We start from the raw sequence: 20779 nt of genomic DNA on the forward strand, positions 1-20779 counted from the left end.
CGACCGAGTTTAATTGGTCGGTGGAGGGGGGCTCCTCGTCAGAGTCCTCATATTCAGGCTCGGATTTCGAAAAATAGCACGCGCCTAATTCACAGTTGGAATCGAGGGCGTCATCAGTGGAAACAAACGCTTGATAAAGAGTATTTGTGTCCTCTAGGACGCGCCTCGGTTCAACCGTAGTGTGGCTGCAGCTAGGAATTGCGCTGTCATTTGCATTATTTGGATTCGCTGGATTATCGTTACTAGAAATCGCATTGTTTTGAGATTCGCCAGGGAGATCTAATCTCGCCTGGCATTCCCTCCGTTTTTTGATTCCGTAGGGGCGGTTGGCTGCAACAATTGAGGGAAATTTTGATTGTAATTTCCCGGCCAAGGAGGCGCGGCTGATTGCGGCATAACAAATATTGGTTGTTGCTGCTGCGCGGGTTGGGTTGGCTGTTGTTGCTGCGCTTGCGTCGCGAAAGTGTAATTTGGCGGAACTTGTACGAAATACGGTGTTTGTTGATTGGGACCATTGTTTTGATTATTCCAATTCTTGTCCTGATTTCGGCCACGATTCGAATTACCTCCCTTGCCCCTATTATTATTGTTGCGTTTCCCGCTGCGATTATATTTTTCATCTTTATCGTCTTTTGTGCGCGTAGGCGATCCGCGCCTTCTCCCCCCCTTCTGCGATGAAGCACAGCTTGAGGAGCTAGAAGAACCGGATGTGGTGCGCCTGCGCGGTTTGCGGGAAGAAGCAGGGCTGGACGGAGTCAGTTTTGCACCAATTGTTGGTGGCAATCTCGAAATATAATCTTTGGGCATCTTAGACGCTAAATGTGCAATTGTTTGTACATAAGATTCATATTTATTTTCGATTTTATTCGGAGATTGTTGTTCTTTGCCCTGATTTTTATTGTTATTTTTGTTTTGTTTCGCGGTAGTATCGGGCTTTGTTTCGGATGGTGTTTCCGAATCCGTTTTTTCGTTCAATTGTTGCAAACTATCTATCGCGTTTAGTTGCGTTTTATTGTGCGAGTTAACTTTTCGTTTAGAATTGTAATCGCGCAATTTGTTAGAATGTTGCATGACCGCAATTTTATTCTCGTATTTGTGAATGCGAGTAATTAGCTCATCATACGAATTGAATGTGTCACGGTCGAATTGAGTTACTAATTCGGCTTTAAGAGCTGAATATATTTTGTCAAGTTGGTAGGTCTCCGGTACTTTGTGTTGGAGACGATTGTACAAGGAACTGACGCGAATGACGAAATTGAGTCCAGTTTCGTCAGCTTTTTGGACCTCGCGTTGAATTTTATTGGTCAACGTTTGGTCATCGTTCGCTTCACCGAAGGTCAGGCAGAATTTATTTGCGAATTGATTCCACGTTTGCCAAGTATGACGGAAAGTGGTGTACCAAGTGTACGCGTTATCCGTAAAAACTTGAGATAGCGTGTGAAGCGCGTCGTCCGGATTGATATCCGTTGAAATCATTCGGCTTTCGAATTCGGAAATAAATTCTTGCGCGTCTAATTTGCCAGGAAATTTTAATTCCCAAGATTTTATAATCTTGTGCAAATTAGGAAGCACGTGTCGCGGTGCCGGTTGAGGACGGCTAAGAGAAGGCGTAAACGATTGTTGGTAGGGGTTACAATCATACGGAGTGGGAGCGCGTGCGTACTGTTGTGGATTACCGTCGAAATTTAATGTACGGTTCGGTGGGGAAACGCGCATGAATTGTGTTTGTTGCATTTGCAGTGCGCTTACTTTTTGTGTAAGCGCTACAATTTTTGAGGTTAGATCGGCGGCGAGGGAATCAATTGCGCATTTTGATTCTAATCTAGACGCGCTTATTGATTCTGCGGTTTCATCGCGGATCGTGTAGAATAACTCAACCGTTTCATTTTGATATTGTAAAATATCAGTTTTATTACTATTATGTAGGGTAGTAATAAGCGCGGTTGATGTTTGGTTATGTTGGTCAAGAAGATCTTTTATTGTTTGTTCCATTTGACCGAGGGAATGTGCCTGTTCTGTGCGAAAATTCAAAAGGCTTTTCTCGAGAGTACGTGTAATTGAAGGCGTATTTAGTTTTGAAGAATGGTTGCGTCTTTTTGACTTGGCGGTTTTTCGAATGGCACTCCCTTGTGGGTTGAGAGGAGGATGACCGCTAAAAAGGTTTCCTGTCTCGTGTGATTCGTTTTGTGAGTCATCAGTATTTTCGTCGCGCGAAAAATTTTGTGTGTTTGTCAAATCTGATTGAAAATGTTGAGCAATTGTAGGTTGCTCTGTCGTGGGTGGAGGGGGGTTGATAGCCCATGCACCTATGTCAGTGTCAGTTGGAGGGGGGTTGTTATTTCCAGGGTCTCTTTGGGGGTTGCGATCTTCTCCGCGGTTTGGTGGCGGTGTATTAAACATCGTGGCGCGAGATCGGGCTTGAGCACGTGTAGTCACTCGACTTGGCGGTGTATTGTTATTGCGCTGATTTTTATTTTTACCTCTCATTTATTTGAGGTAATTTTGGAAAAATGACTAAAAATAATTTTTATTTTCATCGATGCTAATTGAGCAAAAAGAAAAGTAATTTTATTTAAATTAGAACAATTTTAATTTTATTTCATGTATTTTGAAAATATAAGAATTTATTCCAATTTATATTTCGAAGAAATCAAATTAAATTTCAATTTGGTCAGAGTGAATGAAAGGAATGTGCTCGTAAACACGGTTTGTTTACACCGCGCGACCTGAACAAAAGACCTGGTATCTATCCGTAGAAACAAGTGGTTTCGTGAAAATGGAAAGTTTTATAAAATTTTCCCCATGGTAATTATTATTGTAGCGTAGAATTAAAAATTCGGGCGAGAAAAAAAAAAATAATTTTGAAAATTAAAGCAAAATACAAAATGCGATGAAATCAATTGATAAATGCGCATTCATTACCCTGCAATTTAATTTTAAGCGTAAGAAAATAATTGTTGAATAATGTAAAAATAATAATTTAAAAAGCGAGAAATTATTTTTTGAAAGGCAAAAATCCACTCAGTATTCCATAATGTCCATAAATATGCAATATCACACCAAAAGTACTCAATTAATAATATGCATTTATAGTTTATTAATTTATTTAAGCGGAAAAATAAATTATTTAATTGCACAAAAATAGTAAATTATAAAAGCGAAGTTATTGAAAAATAATAGGTATAGTAATGCATTTGGCAAACAAAGCGAGTTCAAGCGCGTACGTGCAATACAATGTAGTATATCTATATATACATATATATATGTAGAGAGCAAGCAAGCAATGCGTGTTTGTGTGGTTCGAAATTTACGCAGGCAAATGTGGAAATTTCGTCAAAATTATGTGCTGTTCGTCGCGCAAAATATGGGAAAAATTTTTATTAGTATTAGAAAAATTTTAATTGTGCGATAAACTCGCCATTTTGCGTGAGAAGCACGAGAAGTGTTTATCTGGATGGAAAAGCCATGCCATGCGTCATTGAGAGGCGCTGGCAGAATTTTCCAAAGAGAATAAACAAGAGAATTTTAATGTTAATTTAAAAATTAACACACGTTGGGCGCCAAAAATGTGACAACCCGGACACGAGATTTTAATATTAGTTCGGGATGATTGTTAATTTTATACGGAGGCGTGAGTCCGACTCGTATCGGCAGCACAACGACGGAATTTCCACACAAAATGCCAGCGTGAGTTGTGAGAGGTCCACTGACAAACGATGAGCGAAGCCTCGCAGAGACGAGAAACGAGCGAATCGAAGGAAAAATCAATGGACTTACCAGACGATGAATGTATCACAGACTCAGCGTCGCTGAAATGGACCTCGTGACGATGATTAATATCCAATTATGATAATCAAACCACAACACTCGCAAATAAAAAACAAAGAATATTATTAATGAAATTTATTAATGCTAGAAAAGAATTGTAGCAATACACAAGGCGCGAATAAATGTCGCAACGCAGTACGACTTGTCGCGCGGATAGGTAGCTTAGCTCTGGCGATTTTCGACAGAGCGGAAAACGTGGTTCTGTCGTCTGCTACGGAGACGACGAGTGCGCGACAATTTGGCGCTTCCGGCCAAAGGCGCGTTTATTTAAAATTGAGGAACCAACGACAACGTCATTTAAGGTGCAAAAATGGGAGGGTCGACTTGGATTGTCACAAGTTTAACGCTATATATGAAATATGTAAAAAACTTATTTAATAATTTTAATAATTTCAATATTAAATCCTATTTAAATCATTAGCAATATTTACTATTACAAAAGAAAGGAAATGAGATCTTAATAAAACTCCATATTGATTTTAAAGAAAAGTTTGTACTTCTTGTATGATTAAGTTAACATTTACGCTTAGATTTACAGTTTACTTTTAAAGAAAAAAATCTTGTACAACATATAATGTGACATGTAATAAGAGATTACGAAGTAATTGTTTCATGAATTTAAATTATCCCAAAGAAAATAATAGATTTGTTTGTTGAATGCATAAGTTATTAAGTTAGAGTTCAGCCCTTTTCTACATTAAGGATTCAATTGGAACTAACATAATAAAATACTATTCTATAATACTGTCTTCCACATTGTATACTTCTGTTGTTAACGCTAAAAGTTCTTGAAAATTATTTATAATAGCTTAAGTTATTCATTTTGTTCACTACATGTTGAGATAATTTGTCTACATTTTTGTGTTTTTCGTGCTGCTAATTACAGTTTTCGTTCAAATATTAAAATTGTAATTATTGAAATTAAATTAATCATCCACATTAAAACTCTTGTGTATTTAATGTACACATAAGGAAGTTAGAGCATATCTAAAAACTTGATTATAACAACTTTTGAAGGAATTATTTTTATACATTGTTTATAGTATTCCAGAATTTTCATGAGCATTTTCATGTTGACAAAAACTGCCTCATATAAAGAAATTTCAATAAAGATTGTACCTCTCATACTGATATTTACATTACCTTGAGAAAAATTAAAATCAATATGCCCTACTGCCAATCGACGTTTCCAAATCATTAATTGCATCAACCAGTTTTAAATATAAATCATATGCATCTTTTGCACCAGTTGGTCTAGCTGGAGCATTTAATAATAAGGTAGCGAATTCTCGAAATAAAGGTGACACTATAACCGGCCTTTTTGTATACCTTTTTAAACGTTGCACATGATCCAAATTGACTTCTTTTTTGAAATCTGTGGTTCCAAATTTTTCTGGGTAATCAAACATTAAATTTGGGATTCCACCTAGAACATTTCTATTATTTTGTTTTCTCACTCGGTGCTCGTTCCATTCTTCTACAACTAAAATAATATTTTGCTTGATGAGATCTCCAAAACAGTAACGCAAAAAATCTATGTGGATAGGATTACTGAGATTCAAAACATTTTCGTGTTCCATTGATTTGAAAATATTTATATAAAAATCAGCAATACGCTACCTAAACTGGCGCCAATAAGACTCGATCCTTTGATTTCGCGTACTTTTTACACGGATAAAACTATCAGTAACACTGTACTTATCATCATGCTCATATCATAGAACCATTTGCATTTCTTCCATTAAATTGGCTTCCGTTCCTCTGTCAGCTCTGATAAACGTTAGTAGAAATCCACGTGCTTCAACAGCCTCCAGGAAATAAGACCCAATTACACTAGAATCATTATTGGTTGTGGACATTTCTACCCATATAACTTTCCTTGAATATCCGTCTATGCAACCATAAATTGCAAATCCGAATCGTTTAAGTTTGTCGTAGTTGTCGGCGTGCCATATAAAATTTGGACCACGAGAATTGTTCATTCTTCTCTTCAATTTGTAACGACTGCGAGCTTCAACACCATCGGGATCAATGATGTTCAATAATGTCAAAACTGTTGCTTGTTTTACAATTAAATGGTAAACTTTCTTAAGCCTTCGCCACAAAGAACGGTATCCAAGGTTACAACCGTTATCTTGGACTTCTAAAAAAATGGCAGCAGCGATTTCTTCTATCGGATTCTCAGTTATATTTTTCCTTTTCAAATTTATCTTTTTCAAAATCCTTTCCAAAGTTCGCAAAGAAATTTGAATATTAAAATTTTTCTGTATAAGACCAATAATAGTCTTATATATATGTATAACCCAAATTAAAAAACTTTTTAATTTCTTCCGAAATCATTTCATCTCTTATTTCATGTTGAAAGAAATCTGTAAAAAATATCATTTAATTAATTATTTCTTTTATTATAATTTAGTCATTATTATTTATTTACATTCAGGTCACAAATTTCAGTATAATTTGGCAATTTTTAAAAATTGATTTTGCAATTATTAATTCGACAAAATTCAATGGAATAGGTGAATATTTATATATTAAAAAATGTTTACTAAACACATTGGTTTTCCTTATTTCATTAATTTCTCCTAAACACAAGTGTAAATATGTTGAAAGATGTAACATAATTTTTTTATTTGGTCATAATTACTTTTCCGCATATACAATTTTAGAACAAGAAATATTTATGAATTTTCATATTTTGTAAAAACGTAAAAAAAGTTCTTCTAAGAAAGTTGACAGCTTGTAAATAGTTTTTGTTTTAAAAATAAAAATTATTAAAATCAAGGAAATTTACGAAAGTTGACTTTTCTTTTAAAATTTCTAAACACAACAAAGTTAGGAATGTATTTCAATTTTTACGCGATCACAAAACAAAAGTCTATTACCTGTTAGTTTTAACATTTTACATAAAAAAGCGATTCGAATATTATTTTTGATTTGGTATTAAACAAAAATTTATTTCACATTATACTTTCGTTTTCGCACTGACTGATATCGAATTTTACTTATAATTTATTACTTATGTTTAATATTTTATTTTAATTTCCCAGGTCGCTGGTCTAATTAAAAAAATTATTTTGCATTACTTAAAATGAAAATTAACCATTACCACTAACAGAAATTTATTTTTACTAACCATTTGGGGGAAATATAAACCGCAAAATGTATGCTCTTAATTTAGAGTTTCGTGAGCATACAATAATTAAAATTTTGACATTGTATCATGTAAATTTTATGAATTCGAAATTAATGTAAACGGCACTCTTAAGAAATGTACTTTAAAAGACACCTTGAGAAAATATTTAATTTATGTGACATAATAAATAAAGTAACAGGTATCATGGAATTTTATCAAATTGACTTAACTAATTGTGCTTAATTATCATAAAACTGTTCTAGGGATATAAAATAACAAATTGAAGAAAATATAAAGTATTGTTTTCCAAAAAAAACATATGTTATAGCTAAAAAATATTTCTGTTTACATTTATATTAGTATATAAATTATAAGTTAAATAAAAAACATTTTATTTACATTGTCTTCAATCATCACAATATAGTTTCGGATAATACTCCAATAAAACAAATTTTTCTAAACGATTGTCAGTAATAATAATGCTCCTTATTTCGTTATTCGCTTCAATTCTTATGTTTCTAACGGTACTCTCTTCCATCTAAAAACAATTTTCAAAATGTAGAAAATAGAAAATCCAAATTGTAAAAATAGTTAAATAAATTTAAAAAATTCATGCTTCATTCATTCATAAACGAAAATCAGATGTCAATCTTACAAAATAAATGAAATTCAAGGTTGAGTGACAAAAAATTAGGGTGCGAAATCAGTATTTGTTACGGCATAACTAAAACTACTCTAAAAAATTTGCATGAAACTTTTATTTATCATTCGTCAAAATTTAATTAATTTATTTATTTCAAATTAATTTACTTTTGACAAGCTTTTTAATTTTAAATTAGACAGCGATTGTCTATTAGTTTCTAAAAAAAATTAAAGAACTTGTAAACTTTCTTTAAGGTCCAAAATAATTTTTTATTGCACTCTTATGTGATATCAAAAACTTTGATTTTTTATTAATTATACAATTATAAAAATAAAAAGTAATAAATCTCGTTTTATCTAACCTCAAAATGGTACTTACCTTGCCGGTTGAAGCAAACTATTAAAAATAAACAAACAAAAACCACCGACTGCGCATGCGCATATACGCGGAGGAACATAGGCAACTAGGCCTATAGGCCTGCTTGCCTTCTTAAAAAATCTGCTTTACCACAAGTCTCTGACTGCCTGCCACGAGGTGGCGGGTACAAGTTTCCGTACAGAGTAAGAATCGTGCAGGCAGGTATATTGAACGGGCGAGGCGAGAGAGCCTTGGCGCGCGCGGTAACAGCGGTTCCACATGTATGCGAAGTCGTATCGTCATTGCGAGCCTTGTATTCCTACTGCGCTATCTACTCAATGCACTACCCTCCGTGACGTCAGAAGGGCAGTACATTGTGTAGATGGCGCAGTGGGGATACGGAGCTCGCAACGACTCTGCGACTTCGCATACATGTGGAATTGCTGTAAGGGGAGAGCGCCGGCGGATCGGCAAGTATGCGCGTCCGTTACTCTTTACTCAGCTGGCTGCGAGAGAACTGACTAGAGTATATCTATATATGATATACTATGAAATTGAATTTAATTCTACGCGGAGAATTTTTATGAATTAAAAAATACTTTCTTTACAACTTATTGATTTCAATAATTAAATTATAAATTTCATCATTTTTTATACATTTTAGACAAAATTTCAATCGCCACTTTATGTTCTACAAATTTCGTAGAGCATTTGCATCATACAATGCGCCAGGGTATGCTTTTTGTGGTCTTTACCCCTAATTTTTTCAAAATCCTGACGTGGTACGCAACTTTGGAACCCGGGATCCTATCCAGCGTACAAAAATACATCAGAAAGCACTCCGATATCTAAAAACAAAAAACCTTGTTGACCTGTGTTACTGAAAAACCTACATTTTTAATTTTTAAAATCTAAAATCATTTCCATTATAAATATTCTCAACACATAAATTATTACTTAAAGTAACATTTTTTAAACTTTTTTTTCAATGCCATAAATAAAATTTGTTAACTCTATTGAATTTGGTATTTTACATTCTTGAAATCTAACTAGATCTGTAAATAGCGACTCCAAAAACCGCCGAATAACAACTTTCAAGAAAATTCAATGAGTTTTAAATTTTTTTAACCTCCATATTGGATCAGCCATTTTGAATTTATAAAATTTGATTTCAGATTCGTAATCAACGACTACAGAAACCGCCGAGTAACAACTTTCAAGCAAAGAAAATGAATTTTTAATTTTTTCGTCCGCCATATTGGATCCGCCATTTTGAATTTTTTAAAATGAAGTTTAAATTCGTAATCTGCAACCCCGAAAACCCCCGAGTATGAAAATTCAGACCAATTGAATGCATTTTTAAAATGCACAAAATTTTCACATTTTACAATGAATTTGACGCCATATTGGGTCCGCCATCTTGAAATTTTTTATTCTACTTTACGTTTCTCGAAAGTGCACAACTTTTATGCACCTATGGTTGACAATTTAATTTTATTCTTACATTTTTTTCGATTGAAAAAAAATGTCAAACTTAAAAAAATGAAACTCTTTTTGTGTTTTTTGACATTTAAACCGCCATATTTAATTTAGGCTTAGACGAAATTAATTTTTGACACCGGAATCGGAAAGAGCACACTCAAGACCTATAGGAAATGTACCTCTCGTAAAAAATGTTGACCGATTTATTTAAAATAACGTAGCCTGAATGTGTACAAAGAATTTTCAGTTTTTGGGCGTTAATGGGTTAAAGGAAAAAAATCTAAATGTTAAAAAAATAATTATTGACAAAATATTTTGTAAAAAAATAATTTTTTTTCGAAAGGAGTAAATCTAGATCTTCTAAAATTGGTTGAAATGAATATTTATTATATTTTCATTTGCGTTAAAAACAATTCTTTAATTTTGACAGGTTTTTGAGGTTAATTTGACCCGCCTCCCTCCTTAAAATTAAAAAAAATTGTATATTTTTGTTGTTTTCACTCCAATTAAAAAATGATAAGGGAAAAAAGTACATACATACATACATCCATGTAGACAGACATTTTTTTAAAATCTATTTTTTGGCATTAGAAAGGCTTGAAACGTGGAGATTTACATGAATTAGAGGTTGGTCAAAATCGGGAAAATGTAATACTTTCTCCTAATGATGAGAATGTAAAAACAAATATTTATTTAAAAAATTAAAAAAAAAATAATAAGACAGTTTTTTCGAAAATAATTTAAATTTGCCCTGCATTTCACCCTTTTTTGTTTATCATTTAAAAAAATGAGTAACTTTCTTGTTTTCACTCAAATCAAAAACTGATAAGGGAAAAAAGTGTTTCATTTGATTCATATTTTTCAAAAAAAATTTAAAAAATTTGTTTTTGAAAAATAAAAATTTGAACCTAACAATACTTTGTGGTTAAATTACACTGCCCTGCATCGATTTTGCGAATAAAATGAGACATAGTGTTTCCGAACGGATTTTTTGTGCTGAACACGAATCCGGGGTCGGAAACTTCCCATCACGTCACGTTTTCGAGAAAATAGAGGTTGAAACCCCTAAAAACAGGGTTTTTGGCCATTTTTGAAAAATTATACAGCAAAAACCTGACGTGGTACAAACTTTGCTGATATCAGAAATTAAAGGTTGATTCATGCCCTTTCAAACGAGCCCTATTCGAAATTGATCGCACTCACCCTTAGAGCAGGGGGTGTGTTTTTGTTTAGGGGTGCACGAAAAAAATGTAAACATAACATAAAAATTCAAAATGGATAACAATTCAATAAATCATGATAGTTAAGGGGTTTTCGGGGTCGCTGATTACGAATCTGAAGTCAGATTTCAAAAACTCAAAATGGCGGATCCAATATGGCGGATGTCAAAACAAAAATTTGACCCAATTCACTTGAAAATGATCACTCGGGGTTTTTGGGGTCGCTGATTACGAATTTCGAGTCAGATTTCAAAAATTTAATTGGTTTGATTTAATTTGACATGCAAGTTTAATAAAATTAAAAACATTATGCATTTTATTATTTGTAAAAAGTCGGAATAACTTAAAATGTAGTAATGAAATAAAGGTAGAAGTAAATGATATAAAGAGAATCACCACTGTATAGAGTATATAGCTTCATGAATAGAGCAGCATAGAGTTAGTAATTTATTATTCTCCGATTGGATCATTTTTTGGTTTTTCTCTACAGTATTCACTTCGACAATAAGAATTTGTAATTGTAGTATTTCCTGGTAGTTTCTTTGGTCTGCATTATTATTTTTTGCTTCCTCGTGGAGGAAGCTTTGTAGTTCTTTCGTTTATAAAATTTTTCAAAGTAGCGGAAACAAATTTTTTTTCTTTATAGAAACATGTTATATGAGATCCTGATCAATTGTCCGGATGTATGTATGTGTGTGTGGATCCCTTTTTTGTTTAGAAGATAACTTTAACAGGTTTTAATGGATTTAGATAAAATTTGGTAGGCTCATTTATCATATTAATATCTCAAATCTGACTAAAGGATTTTGAAAAATACCCCAAAAAAAAATTTTATCGTCTTTTTTCCAAAAATTTTTTTTAAATCGAAAAAATTTTTAAATAGAAAATTTTTAGGTTATATATAATAAAATCGTATTCCTTACGTCAAGAGGAATCGATCGATATACATAAAGTATACATTTGAGGTAAAACTTAAAGAATTAATGAAAGTTAAAAAATCAAAAATTCACATTTTGGCAATAAAATTTTGCTTTCTCCACGAGGAAGCAATTTTTTTTGCTGATCGTAAAGAGGAAGCAAAATGTTCATGTAATGAACATCTGAATTTACAAGTTGTTTACCTAGTCTCTTTAAATCTCTTTTCTTTTATTTTTTAATTATTTATCTCATAATTTTATTGAATGTAAATACTAGCAATATTGAAACTAATGTTAGTTAACAAATTTACAAAATTGTTACTATCAGCTATTGTAAAATATTTTTATATACGGGGCAACATCCCTGTAGCGTACGAAGTGAAAAAGAAGGTTAGCCTTAAAGGTGAGTTTTTTAACCTCAAAGTATTGTTAAAATAATTTACAATGTCTGACAGCAACAATTTTGTAAATTTGTTAACTAACATTAGTTTCAATATTGCTAGTATTTACATTAAATACAAATATAAATGAAATAATGAAAAAATAAAGAAAAGAGAAGTAAAGAGACTGGGTAAAAATAACAATAAAATAATATTGCACATTTCTCTCAATATGTCATTAATTACGTAATGAGGAATTAAAATTATTAAAATTGTTTATAAAAATTGGTTAAACAATTGAAAATTTTTTTTTCAAAAACAAAATCAAAGGCGTTATGCAGAATTATATCATCTTTAAAATAAGACCAAGAACGTCAAAATCGGTTTAAATTTGTAGGCTCTATGTTAATTTGTCCACGACCCACTGGGTAGCGTAGCGCGCGTAAAACTTGCACGCATTTTTTAAAAATTCATTTAAACTTATTTAACTTATCAGGCCCATTCTGGCTCTTTTTGCAAAATCTTCTGTATATTTTCAGGCATGAATAAATCATAAAAAAACAAAATTTAATCGAGCCCAAATTTAAACAAGGAGGGGGTCCTTTATGTTTATTTCATAAACATTATGCTTCCTCATTTTGTGAAGCAAAAAATTCGCTTCCTCGTGAAGGAAGCAATGAATTTGTCCAATTCAATTGATTGATTTAAAAAATTTCGAGTTAAAAATGTTTTAAATTAATTAAATTTTTTGAAAAATAAAGAAAATTTTAATTAATTTTGAGTGTAACATAAACTTTATATATACGAATCGATTCGTTTTAATGCAAGGAATCCCTCACAACAAAAGGATATTCAGGATATCCTTGGGACGTCCTGGGGATATCGATTTTTTTTCGGCGGTTTGGATATCCCTGGGATATCTTAGAGATGTCCATGGATATCCAGAGGATATCTTAGGGATATCCGAATCGCCAAAAGCAAATGGATAACCCCAGGACGTCCCAGGGATATCCTGAATATCCTTGTGTTGTGAGGGATACAATTATTTTATTCATCAACTTGAATTTTAAAAAAACACAAAATTTTTTAGCTAAAATATGAATTTTCGATTTTTCAATTTTTATTAATTCTCAAATTTTTTAAATCAAATCTATACTTTATATATACCAACCAATTCGTTTCAATGCAGGGAATAAAATTATTTCATATATAAACATGAATTTAAATAAACACATCATTTTTTAGCTAAAATGAGAATTTTTGATTTTTTAACTTTCATTAATTCTTTAAATTTCAATCAAATTTATACTTTATATATATCAATCGATTCATCTTGACATAAAGAAGACGATTATATTATATATTACCTTAAATTTTTCGATTTAAAAATTTTTTCAATTAAAAAAAAATTTTTGGAAAAAAGACGATAAAATTTTTTTTTTGGGGTATTTTTAAAAATCCTCTCGTCATTTTTGAGAGATTAATGTGTTAAATAAGCCTACCAAATTTTACCCAAATCCATTAAAACCTGTTAAAGATATCGTGTTCACAAAAACTATCCACACACACATACACACACACACACACACACACACATACACACACACATACATACATCCGGACAATTGATCAGGATCTCATATAACATGTTTCTATATAGAGGAAAATTTGTTTTCACCATTTTTAAAAAGTTTATAAACGAAAGGACTACATAGCTTCCTCCACGAGGAAGCAAAAAAATTAATTTGTTTATAAAAAATTAATTTTTTTTCATTAAAAATTAAAAAAAAAATTTTTTTCTTAAATTTCTTAAAAGTTAAGGAAAAAAAAACTTATAATTTTTGGTAAGATTTTACCAAATTTAATATTTTCAGAGATATACGCCATTAAAAAAAAGTCTACTTTTCAAAGCCAAAAATTCATAACTAAAAAATTTGGCCGATCTTTCAAAAATAAAAAAATACGTATTTCGTGTTTTTCTACAAAGAATAAAAAAAAATATTTACCCGAATTTTAAACCTCGACTATAAATCTTACGTGGAATTTCCCATATATATTATTTATTTAAATTTACAAACCTAATAAACGAAATTAAGATATTATTTTTTTGAAAAAAATCGATCAGCACGTCAATTAAGAAATAGTATATTTCGATACAAGGGGCCAAACGAGCGTTTTGCCCATTACAAGTGTAACGGCGTGGCAAGAACTCAATTCGAGGCAAAGCCGAGCTTTGAGTTCGAGGCACGTCGTTACACGAGTAATGGGCATACGCTCGTGAGGCAACGAGTATCGAACCATATTTTTCTTTATAAGTGCAGGCATAACCTCGTTTGACAGCTACTTGCAGCTATTCAAAATGGCCGACTCCCTCATTGTGCGCGCGGACGATGAGCAAAATGTTTTGGCCACCGCTTAACGGTGAGCAAATTACTTTGCTCATCGTCCGCGTGTACAGTGAGGGATTCGACTATTTTGGATAGCTGAAAGTGGTTGCCAAACGAGGTTTTTGCATGCACGTATAAATTAAAATGACTTTTTATCTTTAAAACTTAAAATTTTGAAAAAAGTTTTCAATTTTGTTTTTTGAAAAGTACGTTTGAAACACACATTTTGAATAAAAAACTTTTAAAATTGATGCCTTTTAAAGAAATTTTGAGCATTTAATAATTAAAAGTAATTAAAATTCTGAAATTTTGAAAACGGATAGCTAAAAAAATTTGAAAAAATTCATAAAAGCTAGTGTCAATTAATCTCGAGTAATACTAAAAGAAAAAAAATCGGAGATGCAATTGCAGATGGACTTCGAATTTGGCGTGGAATACATCATATATATATATATTATATTATATACTTATATTATAAATATAATAATAGATTATTATTATTATAAATTTTGCGGAGAGCAAGAAAAACCTTACCTGATCACAACTTCGAGAACGTCGTTTAAGTCTTCAGGCAAGCTAAAAGAAGGCGTGGTTTAATCGTTATTTGTATGACTATCACACCGAAAGAGTATGGAACTCATACAACTAGACTATGTTCGACATTCCTTTGAAATATGCGATACTCTCATACTAAAAACCACGGAGGAATAGTAAGGAGACCGATCTCTGCGTTTGAAAATGTCAGAAAAACATGTACGATAAGTGCCAGATTTAGTGCATTGTACTCAACTGGCCAAAATAGTTGAGCATGCGCATTGGACCTCAATTTTGACAGATGAAAAGTGTGGTTATGCGATATACATATATGTCACAAAAAAATTCTTAGTTTTGAGTGTTTATTTCAGAAATTTTATTTACCATTGCGATATTGTACCTCTAAAATCATGTGTAAGTATATAATAATGTATGCCATTGGAATATTTAAAGTGTCAATAAATTGAAGTAATTATTAAAAGAATAATGGAGCCATAGTAATTACAAACATATTATTTATTATGTATGTCATGAAAAAGATTTTTCTTACATCCTGGCACACAGCACGACATTTTAAAATAAACATTAATAATAATTATTAAAATAATAACACATAACTCCTTCATGACAACACGGATGGAAGACTTGAGAAATATACGTCAGCCAGATCTCACTCGCACACTTTTTGCGAGAGAAAGAGACAGCACATGGCTAATGCGCATGCTCAGCTATTTTGGTGGTTGAGTAGAATGCAGTGAAACTGGCATTTATCGTGCATGTTTTTCTGACATTTTCAGAAGCGCTACTACAGCAAGATCGGTCTTGCATGAATTCATGACCTAAAGCGTATGAACCACTTTCATACTAAAAACGCATGGTTTTTCTCTCCATGTATCAATATATACCTATTCATGACAAAATTAAAAAAAAATTTATTGTATTTAAAAAATCCACCTTAGATCCTGCGTAGGATTCTCTTATGGTTTCTATAAATGTTCCTTAGCACGAAAAGGAAGTAAAATATTTTCCTTTACAGGATCATGCAAGTGTTCCTGTGTAGGAACCTTAGCATGAAATTATTTTTATACATTTCCTTGTACAATAATATGCAATAATGCAGTAACAAAATTGTTATGTTTGTATTATCATTTAACAATGATTACTACATTAAAAATTAGAAAGTTTTTTTCTTACTAGATTCGTTATCAATGCTGTAGCTAATATCACCATTGGCATTTTCCAATTTTGCTTTTGCCATCATTAAACTTCCAGTAAAAAAAGTATCTTTTTCTAATTTTTGAAATTCTTTTTTAAAAGACAGTTTCGGCGTCAGGATTGAATCTAGATTATGGCAACATGCAATAATAAATACAATAAAATATAAAATAATAGAACATTTTATTTTATGATTAGTATTCTGTTCAAATTCTTACCAATTGTACCTGGTAATTTTATTAGAAGAATAGTAGTAGCTAAAGATCCTACTTTCCTGACCTGAAATCATAAACATCATAATCATTATAAGTGATAATGGTAAATATTTGATGTTGTAGAGGAGAAAAACTTTACAGCTGGTAATGAGAAGTTCTGAAATTAATAGTATATGAAAGAACTATTTTAGTAGAATTTGTACGGAATACTGTATATATTATATTTATATTTGTATATTTGTTTTTAATTTAAAAATAGTATAGGGGCTGCTAATATACCACGTGGATAATTTTTCCCCAATATACCCTCGGACAATGAAAAAAATTATCCTCTGTGAACAAAAATCTACAGACAATACAAATCTTAACGGATATTAATATTTCTTCTTAAAATACTCGGAGAAGATTTTCCTCTAACGCACAACTGCGATAAATTTAATTTATTTCAAACAAACCCTTAAAATGACTATTATTGTGAAATTTTTTGCTAAGATGGTTTAAAAAAGAAAAAATGATTTATTTTGGTATATCAGAGAGCATTGTGAATCTTTTTACCTGAATGCGTATTTGACATTAAAATTATAAAAATTCAAAATAGCGGATTAAAAAATTAAAAACACACTGAATCTGCTTGAAAGTTGTTACTCGAAGGTTTTTGAGGTCGCTGAATACGAATCTGAAGTTAAATTTCAAAAATTTTAAATGTCAATTTCAATAAAATTAAAAGGAAAAATTATTATAAATCCATTATTATTAATTATTACTAATTAATAAATTGTTGAAAAAAGTACATTTTTATTTTAAAAATCTGAAATCCTATCCATTATAAGTATTCTCAACACATAAATAATTACTTAAAGTTACAATTATTAAGCTTTTTTTCATTGACGTAATTAAAATTTGTTTTCTCCATTGAATATGCTACTTTTAATTTTTGAAATCTGACTCTAGATTCGTAAACAGCGACCCCAATAACCGCCTAAGAATAAGCTCCAAGCTAATTCAATGAATTTTTAATTTTTCATCCGCTATATTGGATAAACCATTTTTGCTTTTTCAACAACTATAAAACTGTTCAAATTTTCAATAATATTAAAGCTATAATTTTTTCTTGTTTATTGTATTAAAGATAAAAAAATCGGAAAGAAATAACACCTTGTAATGAGAATCCGTTAATTTTTCAATTAGATATCTAAGAAAAACCCAATTTTCAATGTTTTTACTATTTTTAGGGTTTCGTGGCCCAGGCCCGAAAGCCTTATAGTGAGACTCGGGCATCCGACCGTTGTTCTTAAGTCTTATGTCTTATTCGAGCAACAAAATACAAATTCAACGAATTTAATAACAGCTCTACAAGAGAAAAACAAGGCTGATATTCTTGAATATCAAAATAGAACAATTGAACTTTTCACTTCAATTCGCGTAGAAACAGAAGAGGCAATATACGCTTCTAGAGGAGAAACTAAACGCGAAATTCAAGATCTCGCGAATGACTTAACTTCAAAAATTGCATCCCTTACTCAAAAAGTAAGCGCATTGCAAGTGCATCAAGCACAATCACCTTGGAGAGATTCAAGATAGCAATTCTATGACAGCGGGGAACACATGCCACCACTAACATGTACATCCCTCACCATCACGACTACTACGGTTACAACGTCGTCAGTAGGTTCCTTCCTGAGGACACAATTAGGACCGCAGCCTTCGTGCTCCGCTCCCCCACTCTCTCACGCAACACCTTCGATGCGAGTTCCCCAACCGAACCGCACATTACAGTTCGACAATTGGGATCTGACATTCGTACACATGCCATCTGGTGTTGAAAAATGTAACTAGTTTTGGATAACTGTTTGTGTCACTTGCAATTGTAGTTCCGCTGTCATTGTTAATTATTTTATCATTATGAATGAAGCTCCATTTTTACCGCGTGAGAAATCTTCCTGCAGAATTAAGTGTTCTGTGAGAGGCTGTGGCAGTACTGTAGCGAAAAATTTAAGCGTAATTTTCCATAAATTTCCGAAACCAAAACAACGAGTAGTGGATGTGAAAATACGTTCGATAATTTTGAAAAAGTCGATCAATTAAAGGCCTGAAAAAATGCTTTAAAAATAAATAGTATAAAGCCTTCTATGAGAGTATGTTCTCTGCATTTCAAAAGAAGTGATTACATTTTGCCAGGTAAGTTTAAGATTTTAAAATTTGGAGGTTATATAATCTTTCATATTACCCGTGCATGTGAACATTTTGAAAGTTAATTTATCACTGTAGAAACGGATAAATAAATTTTTTTTCAGTTCTTGTTAACAGACTTTTACAATGAAAAATGAAATACATACATTTATAAATTTTCATATAATTTCATGAAATATAAAGGAAAATACAATACTTTTCTTGCACATGTATCGCTGGATTTGAGAAAATAATTTGTATAAAAATAAGATTTCTTTTATATTTTTATTCATGTTTGTAAATAGGAATGTAAATAGTAATTTTGTATTAAAAAAATTCACTTATACATTTATTAAATTAAGCAATATTTTTTAAACGATTTAGTTCTATTGCATCCCATGTTATTCCCATGTAAATTCACTAAAAGTGTTACCCAATTTACGCCATATTGCTTTAGGCCCCGCCCCCATGTCAGATCCCAATAACCCGCAGCACTATAGCATTCCCTCTCCAAACAACCACTTACCACCACCTCCGATCGCCCCTCTACAACTGGCACCGCGACACGCACTGCCTAATTTACACAAGATTATAAAATCTTGGGAACTCAAATATCCCAGTAAATTAGAAGCGCAAGATTTTATCGCAGGATTTGAGAGCCGAATGCTGTCAACTGATATTAATCCCAATTACGCGCTTCACTAGCTGTCACAAGTATTAGGAATAATGCATATACGTAGAACACTACCTTCCGTCATACTTGGCACACGTGGAGCGAGTTTAAGGCTAAATTCAGCATTACTTTTGGCGAATCGAACGATGACCAGACGTTGACATATAAATTTCAACGCGCAGTCCAACATTCGGACAAAACAGGACTCAGTTTTGTCATACGAGTCAGCTCACTTTACAATAAAGTCCAACATAAAGTGCCAGAAACCTACCATTTTGATAAAATTTATACAGGTCTCAAATCCGAATTAATAACACAATTTGATTGTGACATATTCATTACTTACGACGGACTAGTTTCCCCAATTCATAAGTATGGAAATAAAATCGCGGCCATACACTGGTCTTCAAAATTGCGCAAATATGATTCCAAACGGAAAAAAACGTGCGCGGCAAAACGCAACTAAACGCGATCGACAATTTGCCACCGACCAATGAAAAAGCGGGACCAGAATCGTCTACTGAGACAACGTGACCATGTCGCCGCACCTCGTTATTCCGACAAGTTCGACATCGAAATTTCCGATTGTACCAGCGAAATGTGTTTTGCAGTCCTCGACGGACTCACAACGTCAGTTATCTTAGGAATTGATTTTATAACTCATCATCGACGCCGCCCAAGGTTACTGGTTCATAGAGGGATGAAAAAAACGATACCCTCTTCTTTCCCCTGATAATATTAGAAGCATCCTAAGTACAACACAAATCATAGAATTAACAGGAAACGCTTCAAAATTTTTTGGACAAAGAATTATCCAAATTCGCCGATCACACGGGAATTGTTAGCGATATGACAATACACGTCATCGAACTAACGGAAGATACCCTGTTTACAATTAAACTTTATCGCCGCAGTTTAGAAGCTGATAAAATCATCAATGCGCAAATCGATAAGTATCTACAGAGAAAATTCATTGTACAGAGCAATGGTCGATTTGCCAGTCCCGCGCTTTTGACCTACCGAAAAGATGGCAAACCAAGCGTTTGCATTGATTATCGACAACTTAATAAAGTCACAAAAAATCTGCATATCCGCTCCCCGGATAGACAATATACTCGATGCACTATCTGACACCGTTATTATCAGCACGATCGACCTTACGGTTGCGTTCCACCATATACCGCTTGACCCTGATTCACGCGAATATACCTTTTTTACGGTCCCCGGTCGTGGACAATTTGAATGGGTCTGAATGCCCTTCGGCCTCACAAACGCGCCAGCCACGTTTCAAGCTTTTACCGACAGGCTGAAACAAATGTTTGTTGAGTACGTGCGCAAGCACAACCTCTCGGAAAGACTCGTCAACAAAGTGCACGAGTACTTGGATGATTAGATAATTATTTCCAAAACATTTGGTGAACACTTACAGATTTTAAAAATCGTGTTCACCATCCTCAAGGAAGCGGGAAAGTCAATCAATCGCAAAAAATCATTTTTCGCCAAATCATCGGTCGAATATTTTGTATATAACTTCGATAAGGACGATCTCAAACCAAATCCCAAACGCGTTGAGCCCATCCTCGAGAAACCTCAAACCCAAAAACCGAAAAGTACTGCGCAAGT

General features: G+C 32.6%; 1 protein-coding gene across 1 annotated transcript in view; it reads right to left on the reverse strand.

The window, feature by feature from the left end:
• LOC127283887 (protocadherin Fat 4-like) overlaps nucleotides 1-16377 on the reverse strand; it is a 232664-nt gene extending 216287 nt beyond the window's left edge. The window contains exons 1-2 of the mRNA XM_051308999.1: nucleotides 16318-16377; nucleotides 16079-16225 (exon numbers count right to left, since the gene is read on the reverse strand). Of these exons, the coding sequence (XP_051164956.1) occupies nucleotides 16079-16145 (67 nt within the window). The 5' untranslated portion in view covers nucleotides 16146-16225; nucleotides 16318-16377. The remainder of the gene's footprint in view (nucleotides 1-16078; nucleotides 16226-16317) is intronic.
• Between the last annotated feature and the right edge of the window lie 4402 nt (nucleotides 16378-20779).

This window comes from Leptopilina boulardi, unplaced genomic scaffold (genome assembly GCF_019393585.1).
Source record: "Leptopilina boulardi isolate dan_hultmark-lab unplaced genomic scaffold, ZJU_Lbou_2.1 LbouV2_315, whole genome shotgun sequence".
Lineage (NCBI taxonomy): Eukaryota > Metazoa > Arthropoda > Insecta > Hymenoptera > Figitidae > Leptopilina > Leptopilina boulardi.